Genomic DNA, 18,833 nt, shown 5'->3' on the forward strand with positions numbered 1-18,833 from the left:
ATGGGGATTCAAGAGTGAAAAGATACGATGCAAAATGGGGACCAATACCTGTTTATTAATAACTGAAAAAAAAACAGTAATTAATCATTTTTGACTATTTCTAATTTGGCCCCTCATCAAATCAGAAATTGTCTTTATGGTATCCACATATTAAAATCATGACAATCATGCCCTTAAGTCATAAACTTTATTCCAAAATAGACCACATAATTTTGACTCATTTATATGATGACCCAACACACATTTTATATATACAATTGTGACCCAAATAAATAAATTTCTAACAATCTCCCACTGGGCCACTTATGTATATATATATATAAATGTGTTAACCGTATTGAGCTCATAACTTTATCATCATAACCATAGGCATGTGCAATCTCGTCCATTAACTATATCAACATAGGATCAAAGCGATTTTCGTTGTATCAATCACAGCTAAACCCATCAATGGTCACATACATCGATACAGTTAAATGACATAGATCAATCATGATAATGTGGTATGAAAATTATATGCATGGTGATCTATTCATGTCAATATTCAATTGGTCCTACTTTACTTTATAGAGATCAAAACTTTAGCTTAATGTACAAAGTGAAATAAACTGAATAACATAATTTCTGATCAGAAAAATATCCAATTATACAAGTTTCATGAAACACATAAAAAACACAAAGGATAATAAAGACAAACTCCCACTGAATCTAGATATCCTCATACTCTAAAACACCCATACGAGCAGTGTGCTCATGAAAGACCTTGGGCGGCAAACCCTTAGTAAGGGGGTCTGCAATCATGGAGTTTGTACCTAAGTGTTCTATACAAATCTGTCCACTCTGTACCCTTTCTTTTACAACAAGGAACTTGATGTCAATATGTTTTGACTTTGTCGAGCTCTTGTTGTTGTTGGAATACAATACAGCTGACTTATTGTCACAATACAACTTAAGTGGTCTTTCAATTCCATCCACAATGCACAGCCCGGTGACAAAGTTTTTCAGCCATATACCATGGTTGGATGCCTCATAACATGCAACAAACTCTGCTTCCATGGTGGATGAAGCTATGAGTGTTTGTTTTGCACTCCTCCGTGATATAGCTCCACCACCTAACAGATATATGTAGCCCAAAGTGGATCTCCTACTATCTTGGCATCCCGCAAAGTCGGAGTCAGAATATCCAATGATCTCAAAGTGATCTGACCTCCTATATGTGAGCATGTAATCTCTTGTTCTCTTCAAATATCTCATAACCTTTTTGGCTGCTTTCCAGTGATCAATTCCTGGATTGCTTAAGTATCTGCCTAACACTCCAACAATGTACGCTATATCCGGACGCGTACAAACTTGAGCATACATTAGACTCCCAACAGCTGAAGCGTAGGGAATCTTTTGCATTTCTTGAATTTCAAGGCTTGCTTTAGGGCATTGCTTAAGACTAAATTTGTCTCCTTTAACGACAGGGGTATCACCTGGTCTACAATCTTGCATGCCAAACCTTTTGAATACTTTATCGATATAGCTCTTTTGTGATAATCCAAGTATACCCCGAGAACGGTCTCGATGTATTTGAATTCCTAAAACAAAAGAGGCGTCACCAAGATCTTTCATCTCAAAATTTCTTGACAGAAATCTCTTGGTTTCGTGCAACATGCCTATATCATTTGTGGCAAGCAGTATGTCATCAACATACAAAACCAGGAAAACATGTTTACTCCCATTGAACTTGTGATACACACAATCATCAACAACATTCATCTCAAAACCAAACGAGAGAATCACTTGATGAAATTTGTGGTACCATTGACGGGAAGCTTGTTTGAGCCCATAAATGGATTTGGTCAATTTGCAAACCATCTTCTTTGGGTCTCCCGACACAAAGTTTTCAGGCTGCATCATATATATTGTTTCATCAATGTTTCCATTGAGAAATGCTGTTTTCACATCCATTTGATGAAACTCTAAATTATAATGTGCAACAAGTGCCATGATTGTCCTAAAAGAGTCCTTTGATGAAACTGGAGAAAAGGTCTCCTTAAAGTCAATCCCTTCCTTTTGAGTATATCCTTTTGCTACAAGACGAGCTTTATACCTTTCCACATTACCTTTTGAATCCCGTTTTGTCTTAAAAATCCATTTGCAACCAATCGTTTTCTTTCCTTCTGGTAATGGGACAAGCTCCCAAACTTTATTGTCTTGCATAGACTTATACTCTTCATTCATTGCTTCAATCCAATTTTGAGAGTTAGAACTTTTCACGGCCTGATGAAAGTTGATTAGGTCATCTTCCATCATTCCATTGTCATCCTCATGTTCTTGGAGAAATATAATATAATCATCCGAAATAGCACTTCTCCTTTCTCTCGTGGACCTCCTTAATGACACTGGTTCTTGAGATTGTTGAGTTTGTTCTTCTGGAACAATTTCCTCATTTGGAATAGGGGTTTGTTCAACATTGTCTTGTTGAGGTTTTGGATTCACTTCTTCTGGAATCACTTCTTGATGAATGATAGGTGTAGGAACCTGAATATTGTCAAAAGTGATAGTATAAATTGGGTTTGAATTCAATTCCTCCTCAAAAGCAATGTCTCTTACCTTATTTCTCCCCCCAAACTCAACATCCTCAAAAAATGTTGCAGTTCCCGTCTCAAAAATATTTCTAATTGTGGGATCATAAAACTTATAGCCACTAGATCGCTCAGAATAACCAATAAAGTAGCTGCTTACTGTTTTGGAGTCCAATTTCTTTTCATGTGGCTTATAAGGCCTTGCTTCAGCTGGACATCCCCAAATGTGAAAATGTTTTAGACTAGGCTTTCGACCTGTCCAAAGCTCATAAGGTGTTTTTGCAACTGCTTTAGTTGGTACTCGATTCAGAATGTAAGCTGCTGTCTTTAAAGCTTCTCCCCAGAGGGACTTAGGTAAGGTAGAATGAGCAATCATACTCCTTACCATATCCTTAAGAGTCCTATTTCATCTTTCAGCAACACCATTCATGCTAGGTGAGCCTGGCATGGTGTACTGTGGGACAATACCACATTCCTCTAGGAATTTAGCAAACGGTCCTAGACTTTGTTCGCCTGAGCCATCATATCTACCATAGTACTCACCACCACGATCAGATCTGACGTTTTCAATCCTTTTGTTGAGTTGATTCTCAACTTCAGCTTTATAAGCTTTGAACACGTCCACAGATTGAGATTTTTCATGAATGAGATATAGATACCCATAACGTGAGTAATCGTCTATGAATGATATAAAATATTGTTGACCATTCCAAGATGCCGTAGGGAATGGCCCACAAATATCTGTATGAATCAATTCTAAGACATCTGAAGCTCTGTTGGCACCTAATCTCTTGGTTTTGGTCTGTTTTCCCTTGATGCAGTCTACACAAACATCAAAGTCTATGAAGTCAAGAGACTCTAAAATGTCATTAGACACAAGACGCTCAATTCTACCTTTTGAAATGTGACCTAAGCGTTTATGCCATAGTGACGCTGAATTTGCTTTATTTAATTTGCGTTTAGTACCACGTGATTCCACATGCAAGGTTTCATTATAGGATACAATTATTTCTAGTAAATAAAGGTTGTCATAAGCATTCAAATAACCAGTTCCAACAACATTTGAATCTAAAGACAAACTAAATTGATTGTTTCCAAAAGAACAACAATATCCAAAATTTTCCAATAATGAAACAGAAACTAAATTCCGTCTAAAAGATGGTAGTGTCTTTTAAATCCAAATAAAAACCAGTTCCTAATAACAACCTAAAATGCCCAATAGCTTCAACTTCTACCGATTGTCCATCGCCCACAAAGATGTGTCTTTCACCATCACTTGGCTTTCGGTAGCTCAGGCAACCCTGCATAGAAACACTTATGTGAGTAGTAGCACCAGAATCTATCCACCAAGTGTTTCTAGGTACTAAAGATAAATTAACCTCAGAACAGACCAAAGTAAGAAACATACCTTTCTTTGCACGCCATGCGTGATACTTGGTACAATTTTTCTTCACATGTCCAGGCTTGTTACAAAAGAAACAACCATCTGAATCCTTCTGTTGTTTCTTTTGGGTTGGACCCTTAGCAGCTTCATTCTCAGATTTCCTTTTTTTGCCCTTATCTTTAGAGGCACTGGCCAAATGAGCACTTTCAGTTTTATCTTGCTTCAATCTTTCTTCCTCTTGCACACAGTGAGAAATGAGCTCATTCAGAGTCCATTTCTCCCTTTGACAGTTATAACTAATTTTGAATTGGTTAAACTGTGCAGGAAGCGATATCAAAACCATTAGAACAAGCAAATCCTCAGAAAGCTCGATCTTAAGTGCCTTAAGTTTCGAAGCAATTTGGTACATTTCCATAATGTACTCCCTAACATTTCCTCGACCCTTATACTTCATGGACATCAAGGAAGCCAGAAGTGAAGTCATTTCAGCCTTATCATTTCTAGCGAAACGTTTTTCAATTGCATCGAGGAAATCCTTGGCCTTAGTGATCTCTTCAGATTCTGTGCCTCTGAAGGCTTCTAGAATGCATTGTTGCATGATCATTAGACTCATGCGATTAGAATGATCCCATCTCTCAAACTCCATCTTTTCATTAGGTGTACTTTCTGCAGTAAGAGGTGAAGGTTGTTCTTGCCTTAATGCATAGTCTAATTCCATGCAACCAAGGCTTACAAGTAATTTCCCTTTCCAATTCTTGAAATTTGTCCCATTAAGCATGGGAATAGAGTTAATGTTGGCAGTTATTGTGGCAGGAGTAGATGAATTAACTGAATATATAACAAAATAACAAAACAAGCTCACATAAGAATCCATATAAAACAATAAATTCAAATAATGGTTAATCCCATCTCAAGATACCAAATATAACATCAATATCAAGTCTTTGGACAATAATATTAACTATAAGTGATACTCTTGTTGTAGCGATCAAATATGACAATGAGTTATGTCAAACATTATGCAATCTTTGGACTAACATATTGCTCACACAAAATACCATATAATTGTCACACATTTATCACCACAGGTATGCATGAAATTCGGGCAAATACTAACTCACCTTTGGGTCCGTTAATAAACGCATGAATTACATACATATATACATACATACAATTATCTTAATATTTTAATTAAATTAATCTACACAAAAGTGATCACTTTGGAGATATTTTGTTTCAATTAATCTATTTAAAATATTAAATACTTTTGATAAAATCCAAAACCAAAACTAAAATTTATTGTCACTGTATCATTATTTGACTGGAACTAAAGTATTATATACGTCATATAATAATCATAATAAAACAAAAATTGAACATGACGGTTCATTCAACAATTGGAAGAATCCAATATGCAAAGAAACAAATTAATGATTATTATATTAAAGAATTATACTAAATGAGAAAGGAAAGACTGTACTATCTTATATACATAATCATATATTCACGTTGGATGAAACTGTATCCAAAATAAACCTATATATATATATCAATAAGATGATACTATGTATAAACATGTAAGTGAATAGATACAGTATACAAAAACACACTATGAAATAATAAGCACCAAATAAAAAACCACATACGCCCAGGAACTATCGAACTACGTAAATAATTTTTTTCAAAGGAACATATGCATATATTGAAGTCAAAAACAGGAGTGACTACAACCCAAAAGTACTAAACGAATAGCATTAATGCAATAATAAATTTAATCGAAACTTGTATTTACTAAACTACAAATTTTTTTTTTTATGGAAGACCAATACTACCATAAATTCCTCAAGAATTAATTGCTCTGATACCAATTGTATAAATACTTTAATATGAATTTAGCCCTAATTAATTCAAGAGAATCAAACAATAAATAGCCAAAGATTAGCGGAAGCGTACCGGAGTCCACATAATCGATTTTAGAGTGGTATGATCTTCCAATTTTGCATCAAAACTTTCTCTGAAACTTTTGTCTCTTGATGATGAGGATTCAAGAGTGAAAATATACGATGCAAAATGGAGACCAATACCTGTTTATTAATTACTGAAAAAAAAATAGTAATTAATCATTTTTGACTATTTCTAATTTTGCCCCTCATCAAATCAGAAATTATCTTTATGGTATCCACATATTAAAATCATGACAATCATGCCCTTAAGTCATAAACTTTATTCCAAAATAGACTACATAATTTTGACTCATTTATATGATGACCCAACACACATTTTATATATACAATTGTGACCCAAATAAATAAATTTCTAACAATACTTATATAAATATATACATAAGAGAATGAGGACGATGTGAAACAATATGGCTCTGCGCCCAAACCAACCGAAGGACGGCTTAATTAGGAGCTGTCGACTGCTGATAACTTGACGCCGAGGAATGCAGCGAATCTTCCTAAAAAACAATTGCGTACTGTTTGTCTTCTCACACTCGTACTTTTCTTCCACCAACGGGCAACGATTAATAAAGAAACCTTCGAAAGAAGGTGGCAGTAAACCTTCAAAAAAAGGTGGCAGCCCTTTTACTGGAAGTGATTGCAACTTGAAGCACCGATAGATGTGTAGTTCTTTCAAGGATTTGAGGTCTTGAAACCCTTTCTCGTTTAAGGTTTTGAGACAAGGAATCCAATTCATTGTAATGGAGGTAAGGCTAGTCGGAAGCGACCCCGGCTCTAGAAAAGACTCCATATCTTCACACTCATAATATTTAATAGAAAAGCTTGTCAGATTAGGAAGTGCTTGTAAATTCCAATTCTTTCGAGACGCAATCAGCTTGTTGCATGTTTCAATGGTTAGCTCACGCAAACTGAAAGGCAACCCACATCTAGGAAGTGATTCCAACTCTGGACAACCCTTGATAATAAGTTTTTGTAAAGAAGGGAGGAGACTAGGCAGTTTTTCAGGCAGAAATTTTAATTTCTTGCAACTATCGAGATGAAGTTTAGTAAGAATTGGACAATGAAGGTTGGTATCAGGTAATAATGTGAAATTATGGCAGTGTTGGATGGTGAGAGTAGATAGAGAGTTTAGGCTATTTAACAGTGAGAAAGACTCTAGATTATCACAACACCAAACTTTGACATTCCTAATATTAGGAAAGGAATCTAGAGGAAGCAATTTCAAAGAGCTCGAAAAATGTTCAACTTGATGTTCCTGGTCCTGGAGGGATTTATCATTAGGGGGCCGTAGAAAGTCTATATTGTGGCCATTCGTGAGACACAGGTCTTCCAAATTATCAAAATTTTGAAGACTATTACATGCAAGCTTTTCACATTCATTGACATGTAGTCTAGTGACAGCTGGCATCACTGGGAGTGAAGAAGCAAGCTCTCCACATTGACGAATTTCAAGCTCTGTTAAAGATGGTAGGAGGCGAGGCAAAGCTCCCGCGAGTCTTTGACACCTGAATATAGTAAGTGATTTTAGCTTTGGAAATGCTTTCACGTTTGCTTCTGGCATTGACCATTCCTTCCAATTTGACAAGAATCTGAATGTCAACGACTCCAGCAATGGAAATGACGTCGAAGAGCTAGTCCCATAAAAATCAAGACCCGCCATCTCTAATGCACCACATCCATCAATGGAAAGAGTTAAGAGAGCAGGTAATTGTCCAAGTGGTGGCAACATACAAAATTGACACCCGCTCATTTTGAGATATCTCAAATTAATGAGATGATGTAAATTTTTAGGAAACTTTGTGAGATGGCGACAGTGAAATAGCTTTAATGTCTGTAAATTGTACAACAAACACAAAGATTTGGGCAACTCATTGATTGAAGTCCAAGAGAGATCCAAGCGGCGAAGATATCTTAATTCACCTATTGACTTAGGCAACTCACTGAAATTTTCATAACCTGCCAAAGATAAAAATCGCAGACGCCTTAATTTCATGAATTCTTTCATCACATCTTGCGGTAATATATTCGAACGGAAGGAAGTTTCATTCACACAAACAGGTAACAATGTGCGCAAACAAGTTGTTTCAGAAATTAATTTGTATATCTCATGGTTTTCATGGAAGTTGATAACATTATCAAATCCAATGTGTCGTACTTGCCTCACGAGTCCAATGTCATGTAATTTGTCTTTCTCTAACCAAACAATTTTTTTTTTAGATACAAAATTAGCCAAATCGACCATAAGATCATGAATTACGAAAACATTACTATATCTGTAAGCAATTTGAAAAAAATGATCGGGACACCAAATCATCAAAATACTCGTATCCTACTTCTTTCACAGTTCTATTTCCACTCGAATGCTCCAATAAATCATCAAGCATCCATAATGAGACCAACTCATTTTTCCTAAATTTGTAGTCTTTAGGAAACATAGAACAATAAAGAAAACATCGTTTCAAGTGTGATGGAAAATAATAGTAGCTCAATCTCAAAGCTGGAAGAATGGTTGTCTCTCCAACGGGTAAATCCAAAATATCACTCTCTGCTATTCTCTTCCATTCCTTAACATTTGTAAATCGCAAGAGACTTGCAACTGCCTTCACTGCCAACGGTAAACCTTTGCATTTATTAATAAGTTGTTTGCCAATTCTTCCCAAGTATGAATCTGCAATAAATTCTTTATTGCCAGATACAAGCTTGACAAATAACTCAAAACAAGCTTCTTCCTTTAAAACTTCAAGATGGCGAGATTCAGTCGTTCCCACGATTGACGCAACTTTTTCACTACCTTGTGCCCCGACTTTGAAAAGCATCCTTATCGTATCCCAAAAACTATACTCTTCATTCCAGACGTCATCCAAAACTATAAAGAACTTCTTTCTGTCTAATATTTCTCGAACATTCTCTTGTAGCACACTCAAGTCCTCAACAGTAGACCCTTTTCTAGTTATTGCTACAAGGATAGTCCTTGTTACTCTACAAACATCAAATTCATCCGAGACACAAACCCATGCGTTGAGTCCAAAATGTTTCTTAACTTCATCATCATTGTAAACAGCTTGAGCAAGAGTAGTTTTGCCAATCCCGCCCAGGCCCACAATTGGAATCACACATACTTTTTCACTACCCACCTCATCTGACAGCAGCAACCCTTTCAAAATTTCCTTTTCATCATCTCTACCGAAAAACTCAGCATCATCTACGGATGATATTGAAGGTAGTCTTTGTGATGGAATCTTCTCAACATCTTTTCGCAGATTAAGGATGTACCTTTCTTCTTTGAAAGTATCCAATCGCTCTAGAATCTTCTCCATATCTGCTTTTCTTTTCTGATCAGTTAAGTTGAAACCAGAGAAGAGTTTACTTACCTCAGGTCCAGGTTCTGACTCTGTTTCCACCTTGAGTTTGAGCACATCATACTCAATTTCCTCGAAGAGATCCTCTGCATCTTCCACAGCTTCTTGAAGTTTGTCCAACCACTTCTCAACTCCAGGGTTTCTGATCTGCTTCTTCTCCGCATCTCCGAGCACCTCAGCAAGACAGGCGAATGTAGTCTCTAGTTTGTCAAGAAGCCTATCGAAACCAGAGTCAGTCTTTCCCCTCAAAAAGTTCCCCACGTTGGAAGAAGCCATCTTCTTTAGCAAAAAATCAACAGAAGTAGAGACAGCAGGTGCAACCACCAAATCTAAAGCCATGGTTCTCTGAGTAGTTCAATTGCACGTAGAATAAACGATTCTCGGAAGGCTAATGAGTAAAAAGAAACGAGGATAAAAAGTTGGATTGTTATTGTTAGAAAGTAAAAGATAATATAAATCAGAACAAAGCTTAATTAGAAAAATAATGAATTTAATACACTCGGTATGTCTTAGATTGCACGTGCAGTTACTCGTATTCTGCGAGATAACATGTGCCTTTGATTCTATTTGATATTGTATCGAAATATGTTAAATTGTTATATGTGAAAGTGCAGAATAACTGTACTGCAACACTAATGAAAATAATATTATTATATGTTGCGAATATTTCTTTTAAGTTTGAGTTGAGACACTACACTATAATACATTCTAAAATATATAATTATTTTGAGTCTTTCGAGAATTTAGTTTAAATTAGTTAAATTTTATTAATTAAATTTAACTTTAAGGTATATGATTTTAAACATAAAGTATGATTTTAAAATACAATATATCAAATGAGCATTATTGTAAACACAAAATATTAAAATGATACTTTATAAAAACATAAGATATCAAATAGTTATCTACTGTTTATTCTTAATGTCATATATATATATATATAACTTTTTTGAGTATTCATGTTTCTTTTAAATTTAATTTTCTAAGATAAATTATTTATTTTTATGATGGTTCATAAAATTATAATGAGTTTAATATATGTTTTATGTTTTTAATAAATTTTACTCGATAGTTATTGTAACATAAGTTAATAGATATTAGCATAATATTTTCTAATAGCAGGTTTGTTAGGAGTAGAAAAATAGAAAATCTTAATATTTAAATAATACTTGAATATAATAAATCAAGAATAAAATATTAAATTGATAAGAAAAGTTAAATTTAAGGGTAAAATAGAAATAATTTTATCAATTTATGTGATATTTAATGTTAGACAAATTTTTTTGGGTAAATTCAATTAATTAGGGGTAAAAGAATACTAATTTTGCCATTTAAGAGGCATTTGAAGACAAGATGAAAAGTGAAGGAGCAAAAATACATACTACTAGCAAAAATAAATGGGTAAATAACTAATTGTTCAACTATTTATACCAAACAATTGTTTCATTTATTCAAAATATCTGACAAATCATAATAAATCTCTATTATACAGAGAAAGAACACCCTAATTAAATATCTGATATTATATATTCTTTAAGCTATTGTTTTTTAATAGAACATATAAGCCTTATACATTCCTTACAAATATTTATTCAAATACAAGATAATTGACTTACAAATGATCACTTGATTAGTAATTTATTTTTTTTGTTCATATTAATTTGCTTTTACATTTACCCAACAAGTTATATATAATGATATCATAGTATTTCAAAGGGAGGATATACTAATGGGAAATTATTTAGTGTACATTCCTCGTGTTTTGTATTGTTAGAGTTTTAGAAATTGAGAAGAGTGAAGAAAAATGATATGTATTACTTAAGTCTGATTAGAAAGGTCAGAACCTTATATACACAAAAGAATAGGCAGAATACAAGAAGTAACAAACTAACAGAATTAGTTAAGTAACTACTAATCAGAACTAACTATCCCTTAACAACCCCCCTCAAACTCAATGTGGATAGTTAAACCACAGTGAGTTTGTCTTTGAGATCTGAAAAACGGGAGGTGGAGATAGGTTTAGTTAAGCAATCCGCCACTTGATCTAATGCAGGAACATGTTTGACCACCAGCTGATGTTGAAGAACTTTGTCCCGAACAAAATAAAGATCAATCTCAATATGCTTCGTTCTTGCATGAAGAACGGGATTAGCAGCCAGCATGACAGAACTGAGATTATCACACCACACAGTTGGTGGAGAAGGTAAACACATATGCAGCTCACGAATCATGGACTAAATCCATGATATTTCAGAAACAACACTTGCTAAACTCCGAAACTCAGCTTCTGTGGAGGACCTTGAGATTGTAGTTTGTTTCTTTGACTACCAAGCTACTAAGTTGCCACCAAAAAAGATGCAGTAGCCAGTGGTGGAGCGACGATCATCAGGATCTGAGGCCCAATCCGCATCATTAAAAGCATGAACACGCAAAGATGAGGAACGTTTCAGATGAATGCCATGATCCAAGGTGCCTGCCAAATATCTAAGGATGCGTTTAACAGCAATCCAGTGAGAGGCTAATGGAGAATGCATAAATTGTGAGACCTTATTGACACTATAGGAAATTTCTGGGCGAGTGACCGTAGCATACTGAAGGGCCCCAACAATGGATCTATATAAGGTAGCATCTTCAACTGGATCACTGCCAAAGTGAGACAAACGAAGGCCAGCATTCATTGGAGTACTCTGAGACTTAGCCCCTTGCATTTTAGCCCTGCAAATAAGATCTTGAATATAATTCTGCTGAGACAAATGAACTCCATCTGCAGTATGAGTAACTTGTATGCCCAAAAAATAATTGATTTCTCCCAAGTCTTTTAATGCAAAAGCAATATTCAGATCTGAAATAAGACCATCAATGAGAGATTTAGAGCTGCCTATGATAAGTATGTCATCGACATAAACTAGAACATAGGTACAATGTGAAGATGAAGCACAAACAAACAGGGAGGGGTCTGCCTTGGCTGAAACAAAACCATATGTAGACAAAGCTTGAGACAATTTTTCAAACCAAGCTCTAGGAGCTTGTTTGAGTCCGTAAAGAGCTTTTTGAATATGACAAACTTTGTTTGGATAAGTATGGTCTTCAAAACTCGGTGGCTGTACCATATACACTTCCTCAGACAAATCCCCATTGAGAAAAGCATTATTAACGTCAACTTGACGAATGCACCAACCTTTGGAAATAGCAACAGTTAAAATAACTCTAATGGTGGCTGGTTTTACAACTGGGCTAAAAGTCTCATTGTAGTCAAAACCCTCTTGTTGGTGAAAACCTTTTGCAACAAGACGAGCTTTATATTTTTGAATGGTGCCATCAGGATTTTCCTTGACTCTATATACCCATTTGCAACCAATTGGAGTCCGACCAGCTGGTAAATCAACTAATGTCCATGTGCTGTTTCTGTGTAATGCTTCAAATTCAACTGACATAGCATCTTGCCAATGTGGAATTTGTAAGGCATCTTTGGCATTCCGTGGTTCTATAGCTGCAATAAACACTCGTGACTTGTGTACACCAGCTTTAGCTCTTGTGACCATATGGTGAGTATTAGTTCCTGCAGGAGTAATGTTAGTTCCAACAGTGGGTAAAGCATTAGATGCAACATTTGGTAAGTTTTGATGTTGGACAGTAAGACTATTTGACATGTGAGTAGCAGAGATAGGGAACTCATTGGAAGAAGTGGGACTTATATGAGAGAGACTCGGAGAGAGAAGGGACTGGGAAGACACAATAGGTGGAGCAGAATGTGGAATAGGTGGCTGGGCAGATGACATTTTCTGTGGAGCATTAAAAGGAGAAGGGGATGAGGGAGTAGACTCAGCAAAAGGAAAAATGGACTCATTGAAAAGAACATCTCGAGAGAGATACAACGACCATCTTTAGACATGCATTTATACCCTTTATGGGTCAAGTTGTACCCAAGAAAAGTACACGGAGCTGACCTATAGTTGAGTTTGTTCTTATTATATGGCCTTAAGTTTGGATAACATAAGCATCCAAAAACTTTTAGCATAGAATAATCGGGTCTAACCTGATACAAAAACTCAATAGGAGACAAATTATGCAACACATGTGTAGGCATACGATTAATTAAAAATACAGCAGTGCGAAATGATTCATCCCAAAACTTAAGGGGCATAGATGAATGAGAAAGTAAAGTAAGACCACTTTCTACTATATGCCTATGTTTTCATTCCGCTACCCCATTTTGCTCATGAGTATGAGGACAAGAGACTCTATGAATAATACCATGAGAGTTCAAAAAGTTTGTGAAAGATCTATATTCACCACCCCAATCCGACTGAATAGATTTAATAGGCACACCAAGTTGCAGCTCAACTTGAGCTTTGAACTTGAGGAAAGTGGGAAAAGCCTCATCTTTTGTGCGAAGCAAATAGATCCATGCATGTCTGGAAAAAGCATCTATAAAACTTATGTAATATTGATATCCATTAGATGAGACAACGGGGGCAGGACCCCACAAGTCAGAGTGCAAAAGTTGAAGAGGAGCAGAGTAAATTGATGTGGATATAGGAAAAGGGAGTTTGTGATGCTTACCAAGACAACAAGCATTGCACAACTCAGATGCATTTTTATTAGAAACAGAAATATTACAAGAGTTTAACACTAACTTTACAACTCTTATTGAAGCATGGCCTAGACGATTATGCCATAGACAAAAATCACTTTGTGGTACAGACACAGAACTACCAAGACATTGAGCAGCAGAGATGGTGTGAACATTGGTCTGCGGAGGAGGGGTTGAATCAGAAGGAGGAGCTGAACTGTAAGACTTGGACAAGAGAGCAATCTGAGTGAGGTCAAATTTGTAGAGACCCTTGTGGTGTCTCCCAACCAGCAAGGTCTTCCCTGTACCCAGATCCTTCACATAACAAATATGAGGGTGAAACTCAAAATACACATCATTATCTTCAGCAAAAGTGGATACACTTAGCAGATTTTTGGTTATATTGGGAACATGAAGAAGATTACGTAAAACAAGAGGTTTTGAATGAAAAGAGGAAGAAAAAGTGCCCAAAAATGCATATTTGTTGATTTTAATTGTCAAAATATATTATGTTTTAATTAATATTTTCATGGAATTAATATGATTTATTTTATAAATGAAAATATTTGATTACAATTTAATTTATTGTTATTTTGTAGGAATTAAAGATGCATTTTTTCATAAAGAAAAGAAAGAAGAAATAAAGAAATAAAGTTGAAGAAAGGAGGAAAAGTTGGCATTTTTGCAAAATTGAAGCCCAGAAATTCGGCCCAAAGCTTTCCCTTCTCTCCAGCAGCCAATTTTCGCGCTCCCCGCCTGCCACGCGTCCCAGCTCCTTTCCACCTGCATTGACCCACATATATGCATATATGCGTATTATGTACAACGTGACCATTCATCCCAGCGGCCCAAGAAAGCTGAGGTCCAACGAAGGCCTTGCCTTCTTTTGCAACTCCATCCAATGCAGCTGAAGCCCATTCCGAAAGCCCAACCCGAGCTCACCCTTTTCCAGCCTACTATCTACGTGTCTTCTTCCCATTGGCTAAAAATGGGTCAATGGACCAGCTGCCACCAGCCACTTTCAACCCATATTTTGTGGGTATTGGGTCTTGCAAAATTACCATTTTGAGCTTTAAAGCTCATCTTTTTTGGTGCTTTTGAAAAAGGGCATTTTGACCATACACCAAAATAGCTAGGTTAATATTAATAATAAGATTTGATTTTTCAAAATCATATTTTATTATTAATATTTCAGATTTATTTTGTAAACCTCAAATTGTTATTTAATTTCTTTTAAGTTCTTCTCTCCATCTATAAATAGGGACACTTTCTTCACATTTGTTATGTAATTTTTAGGTAGCAAAACTCTACCAAATTTTAGTCTCATTTCTCATATTTTCTTTCTAGAATTTCATGAGAATGTCTAGCATAATAGGCTAGCCTTCTTAGGAAGGTTAGGATGATCCTATATGCACTATGACTTTGTTTGGTATTTTTGATTCACCATGTGCTTAAAGTTTATATATTTTAGTGATTTATTTTCTTTCATCTCTACTTCTTCATCTTATTATCTATATTTATGTTTACTAATAGTATATAGATTTTGTCATGCACTTTCTATGTATTATCAAATTAGTGAAAATAATATAGATAATATCTTTATCATTTTCTCCATCTCACTCACATACTTTTGCTAAAATCTATATAGAATTAGTCATGCTCTTTCTATGTATTTTATAAATAGTAAAAGTAATATTTGTGTTAGGTTTTATGTCTAATCTTTTATTGCATTATTGCCAATGGTATAATGTCATTTTTAGATTTCTCATAAGATTTATCTCATCTTTCCATGGTAAAGAATAATAATCACTTGAATACATTTTTGTAAAACATATTTGTGCTTCAATGTTAAATCTTCCAAATGAATAGTTGGGATGTGAACTTCTCATTTGTGTAACTTTTGTGAATCAAAGATCCAAATAAATAAGTATGCATATTGGTGACTCTTGATCCTTCCAACTTGTTACCTATTGTTACATCACACTTTATTCTATCTTTATTTCTAATATTTAAATTTCAAAAACAACAAAAATATCACTTGTTCTATTTTCCTCATATTATTTATCTCTTACATTTATTTATTGATTAACTTTATTTCTTTGCCTCCTTGTGGAATCGACCGCCCGATCTATACTACAACCACCGCTAAGTGGAAGTCACGTTTGGGCGTTAAACAACACGGGTGCAAAGGTCCGCACGGATGGGGTTTGCAGCTCGGTGCAGTTGGATTTAGGGTCTATTCGGGTGGTCACCGATTTCATACCACTAGAACTAGGCGGGGCTGATGTGATTCTTGGCATTAAGTGGCTGGAAACTTTGGGCAATATGCAGGTAAACTGGCGCACTATGCTTATGAAGTTTGAGGTGGGCGGTTCATGGGTTTCACTACAAGGAGACCCCAGTCTGTGCAAATCGCAAATCTCTCTCAAGGCAATGATATACACGGTACAACAAGAGGGTGGGGGCTTTTGGGTTGAGTTGGGTGCAATCACAACAGAAGACGGAACGAAGAACAACCCAATTCCACCACCGGTAGAGAAGATTCTCGACAGTTTCAAGGCTGTATTCGATATGCCGCAAGGGCTGCCACCACCCCGCGCATGCGAGCATACCATCTCACTACAAGAAGGGCAGGGCCCGATTAGTGTACGTCCCTACCGATATGCTCAAGCACAGAAAGACGAAATTGAAAGGTTGATGACAGAGATGTTGCAGGCGGGTATTGTGAGGTCGAGTACCAGCCCATTTTCCAGCCCAGTCTTGCTAGTCAAGAAAAAGGACGGGAGTTGGCGATTTTGTGTGGATTATAGAGCCCTTAATCGAGCTACAGTGGCAGATAAGTTCCCAATACTGGTCATCGATGAGCTATTGGATGAGCTCCATGGTGCAAAATTGTTTTCAAAGTTGGACCTAAAGTCCAGTTATCACCAAATTCGGGTGGCTGCTAAAGATGTGGAGAAGACAGCTTTTAGGACGCATGAGGGCCACTACGAGTTTCTTGTCATGCCATTTGGCCTTACAAACGCCCCCGCCACCTTTCAAGCATTGATGAATGAGGTATTTCGAGACTTTTTGAGGAAGTTTGTTCTTGTGTTCTTCGATGATATTTTAGTATATAGTGCCACTTTAAAGGACCATGAACGTCACTTGAACATGGTTTTGGAGAGATTACAGCAGCATCGATTGTACGCTAATCGCAAGAAATGCTTATTCGCGCAAAGACAGCTAGAATATTTGGGTCACATTGTCTCCGAAGATGGGGTTTCGGCAAACCCAAACAAGATTCGGGCCATGGCCGAGTGGCCTATTCCGAGGACCCTGCGAGAATTGAGGGGTTTTTTTGGGTCTTACGGGGTATTACCGTAAGTTTGTGAGAAGGTACGGGCAGATTGCACGGCCACTAACCGACCAGCTAATAAAATATGCTTTTGGGTGGACAGACGAGGCTCAAAGGGCTTTTACTCATCTGAAGCACGCAATGTGTTCTGTGCCCGTTTTAGCGCTGCCTAACTTCTCTATTCCATTTATATTGGAGGCGGATGCTTCAGGCAGCGGCTTGGGAGCGGTACTTATGCAAAATCAGAGACCTATAGCTTTCTACAGTCAAGTTTTATCTACTAGAGCCCGTACTAAATCGGTCTATGAGTGAGAATTGATGGCAATTGTGCTCGCTGTCCAGAAATGGCGTCCTTACTTGTTGGGATGCAAATTTATGGTTCGAACGGACCAACGAAGTCTAAAATACTTGCTGAAACAAAGATTAGTTGCTTCCGAACATCAAAAGTGGCTAACGAAACTCTTGGGATATGATTTTGAGATCGTATACAAACCTGGTTTGGAAAATAAGGCAGCTGATGCTCTGTCCCGAATTCATCAAGAGGTGTCATTGGCTGTCATATCGGTACCAACATTGATTTCCATGCCCGATTTACAGGCTCATGTGCAGACCGATCCGGGTTTAGCTCCAATAATACAGGCTATCAGCCACAGGCAGGACACATGCGGCTACTCAATGGTGCAAGGGTGTTTGAAATTCAAGGGACGCTTGGTCATTCCCTCATCCTCGCCCTTTATTCCCATTCTCCTACAGGAATACCACGGCAGCTGCATAGGAGGGCACTCGGGGGTCTTCAAGACCTTTCAGCGACTTGCAAGGGACTTATATTGGCCGGGTATGCGAAAAGATGTGCAGAAATATGTCGCGGAATACGCTATCTGCCAGCAAAGTAAATATCTCGCCCAATCTCCAACGGGTTTAATACAGCCACTGCCTATACCAGAGCAGGTTTGGGAGGACATTTCTATGGATTTTATCGAGGGGTTACCGCTGTCCAATGGCTTCGATACAATATTTGTCGTGGTTGATAGATTGACCAAATACAGCCACTTTATACAACTACGTCACCCGTTCACAGCCACCAAAATTGCTACTGTATTTGTGCGGGAAGTGGTGCGTTTACATGGGATACTGAGGTCCATAGTCTCGGATAGAGACAAAAATTTTCTCAGCCTGTTTTGGAAGGAGTTATATCGCCTCCAAGGGACTCAACTCAAGCATATTACATCTTACCACCCCCAGACCGATGGCTAAACGGAAGTGGTCAATAGATTCCTAGAAACTTATCTGCGATGTTTTGTTGGCACTAAACCCAAATAGTGGGTAACGTGGCTTCCATGGGCAGAATTCTGGTACAACACATCGTACCATTCATCTGCAGGAATGACCCCTATCCTATCTCTATATCATCGAGAACCGCCCCCGGTGGTGAGATTTGAACACAGAAGCACTAAGGTTTCAGCGGTGGAGGAAATATTGAAGAGTCGGGATGAAGTATTAGAGTTACTAAAACTGAACCTTCACAGAGCCCAACAAAAAATGAAGTCCCAAGCTGACCGAAAAAGAAGAGAGATTCAGTATGAAGTTGGGGACTTGGTTTATGTGACATTACAGCCATATAGGCAGCGATCGGTGGCTAAACGTCG

General features: G+C 36.9%; 1 protein-coding gene across 1 annotated transcript; it reads right to left on the bottom strand.

The window, feature by feature from the left end:
• Window positions 1–8,185: 8,185 nt before the first annotated feature.
• LOC133795196 (putative disease resistance RPP13-like protein 1) lies at window positions 8,186–9,693 on the bottom strand. Its single transcript, XM_062232654.1, has one exon. It carries the CDS (start codon window positions 9,614–9,616, stop codon window positions 8,186–8,188), a length of 1,431 nt encoding a protein of 476 aa, XP_062088638.1. The 5' UTR covers window positions 9,617–9,693.
• Between the last annotated feature and the right edge of the window lie 9,140 nt (window positions 9,694–18,833).

Source organism: Humulus lupulus, chromosome 8 (assembly GCF_963169125.1).
Source record: "Humulus lupulus chromosome 8, drHumLupu1.1, whole genome shotgun sequence".
NCBI classification, from domain to species: Eukaryota; Viridiplantae; Streptophyta; class Magnoliopsida; order Rosales; family Cannabaceae; genus Humulus; species Humulus lupulus.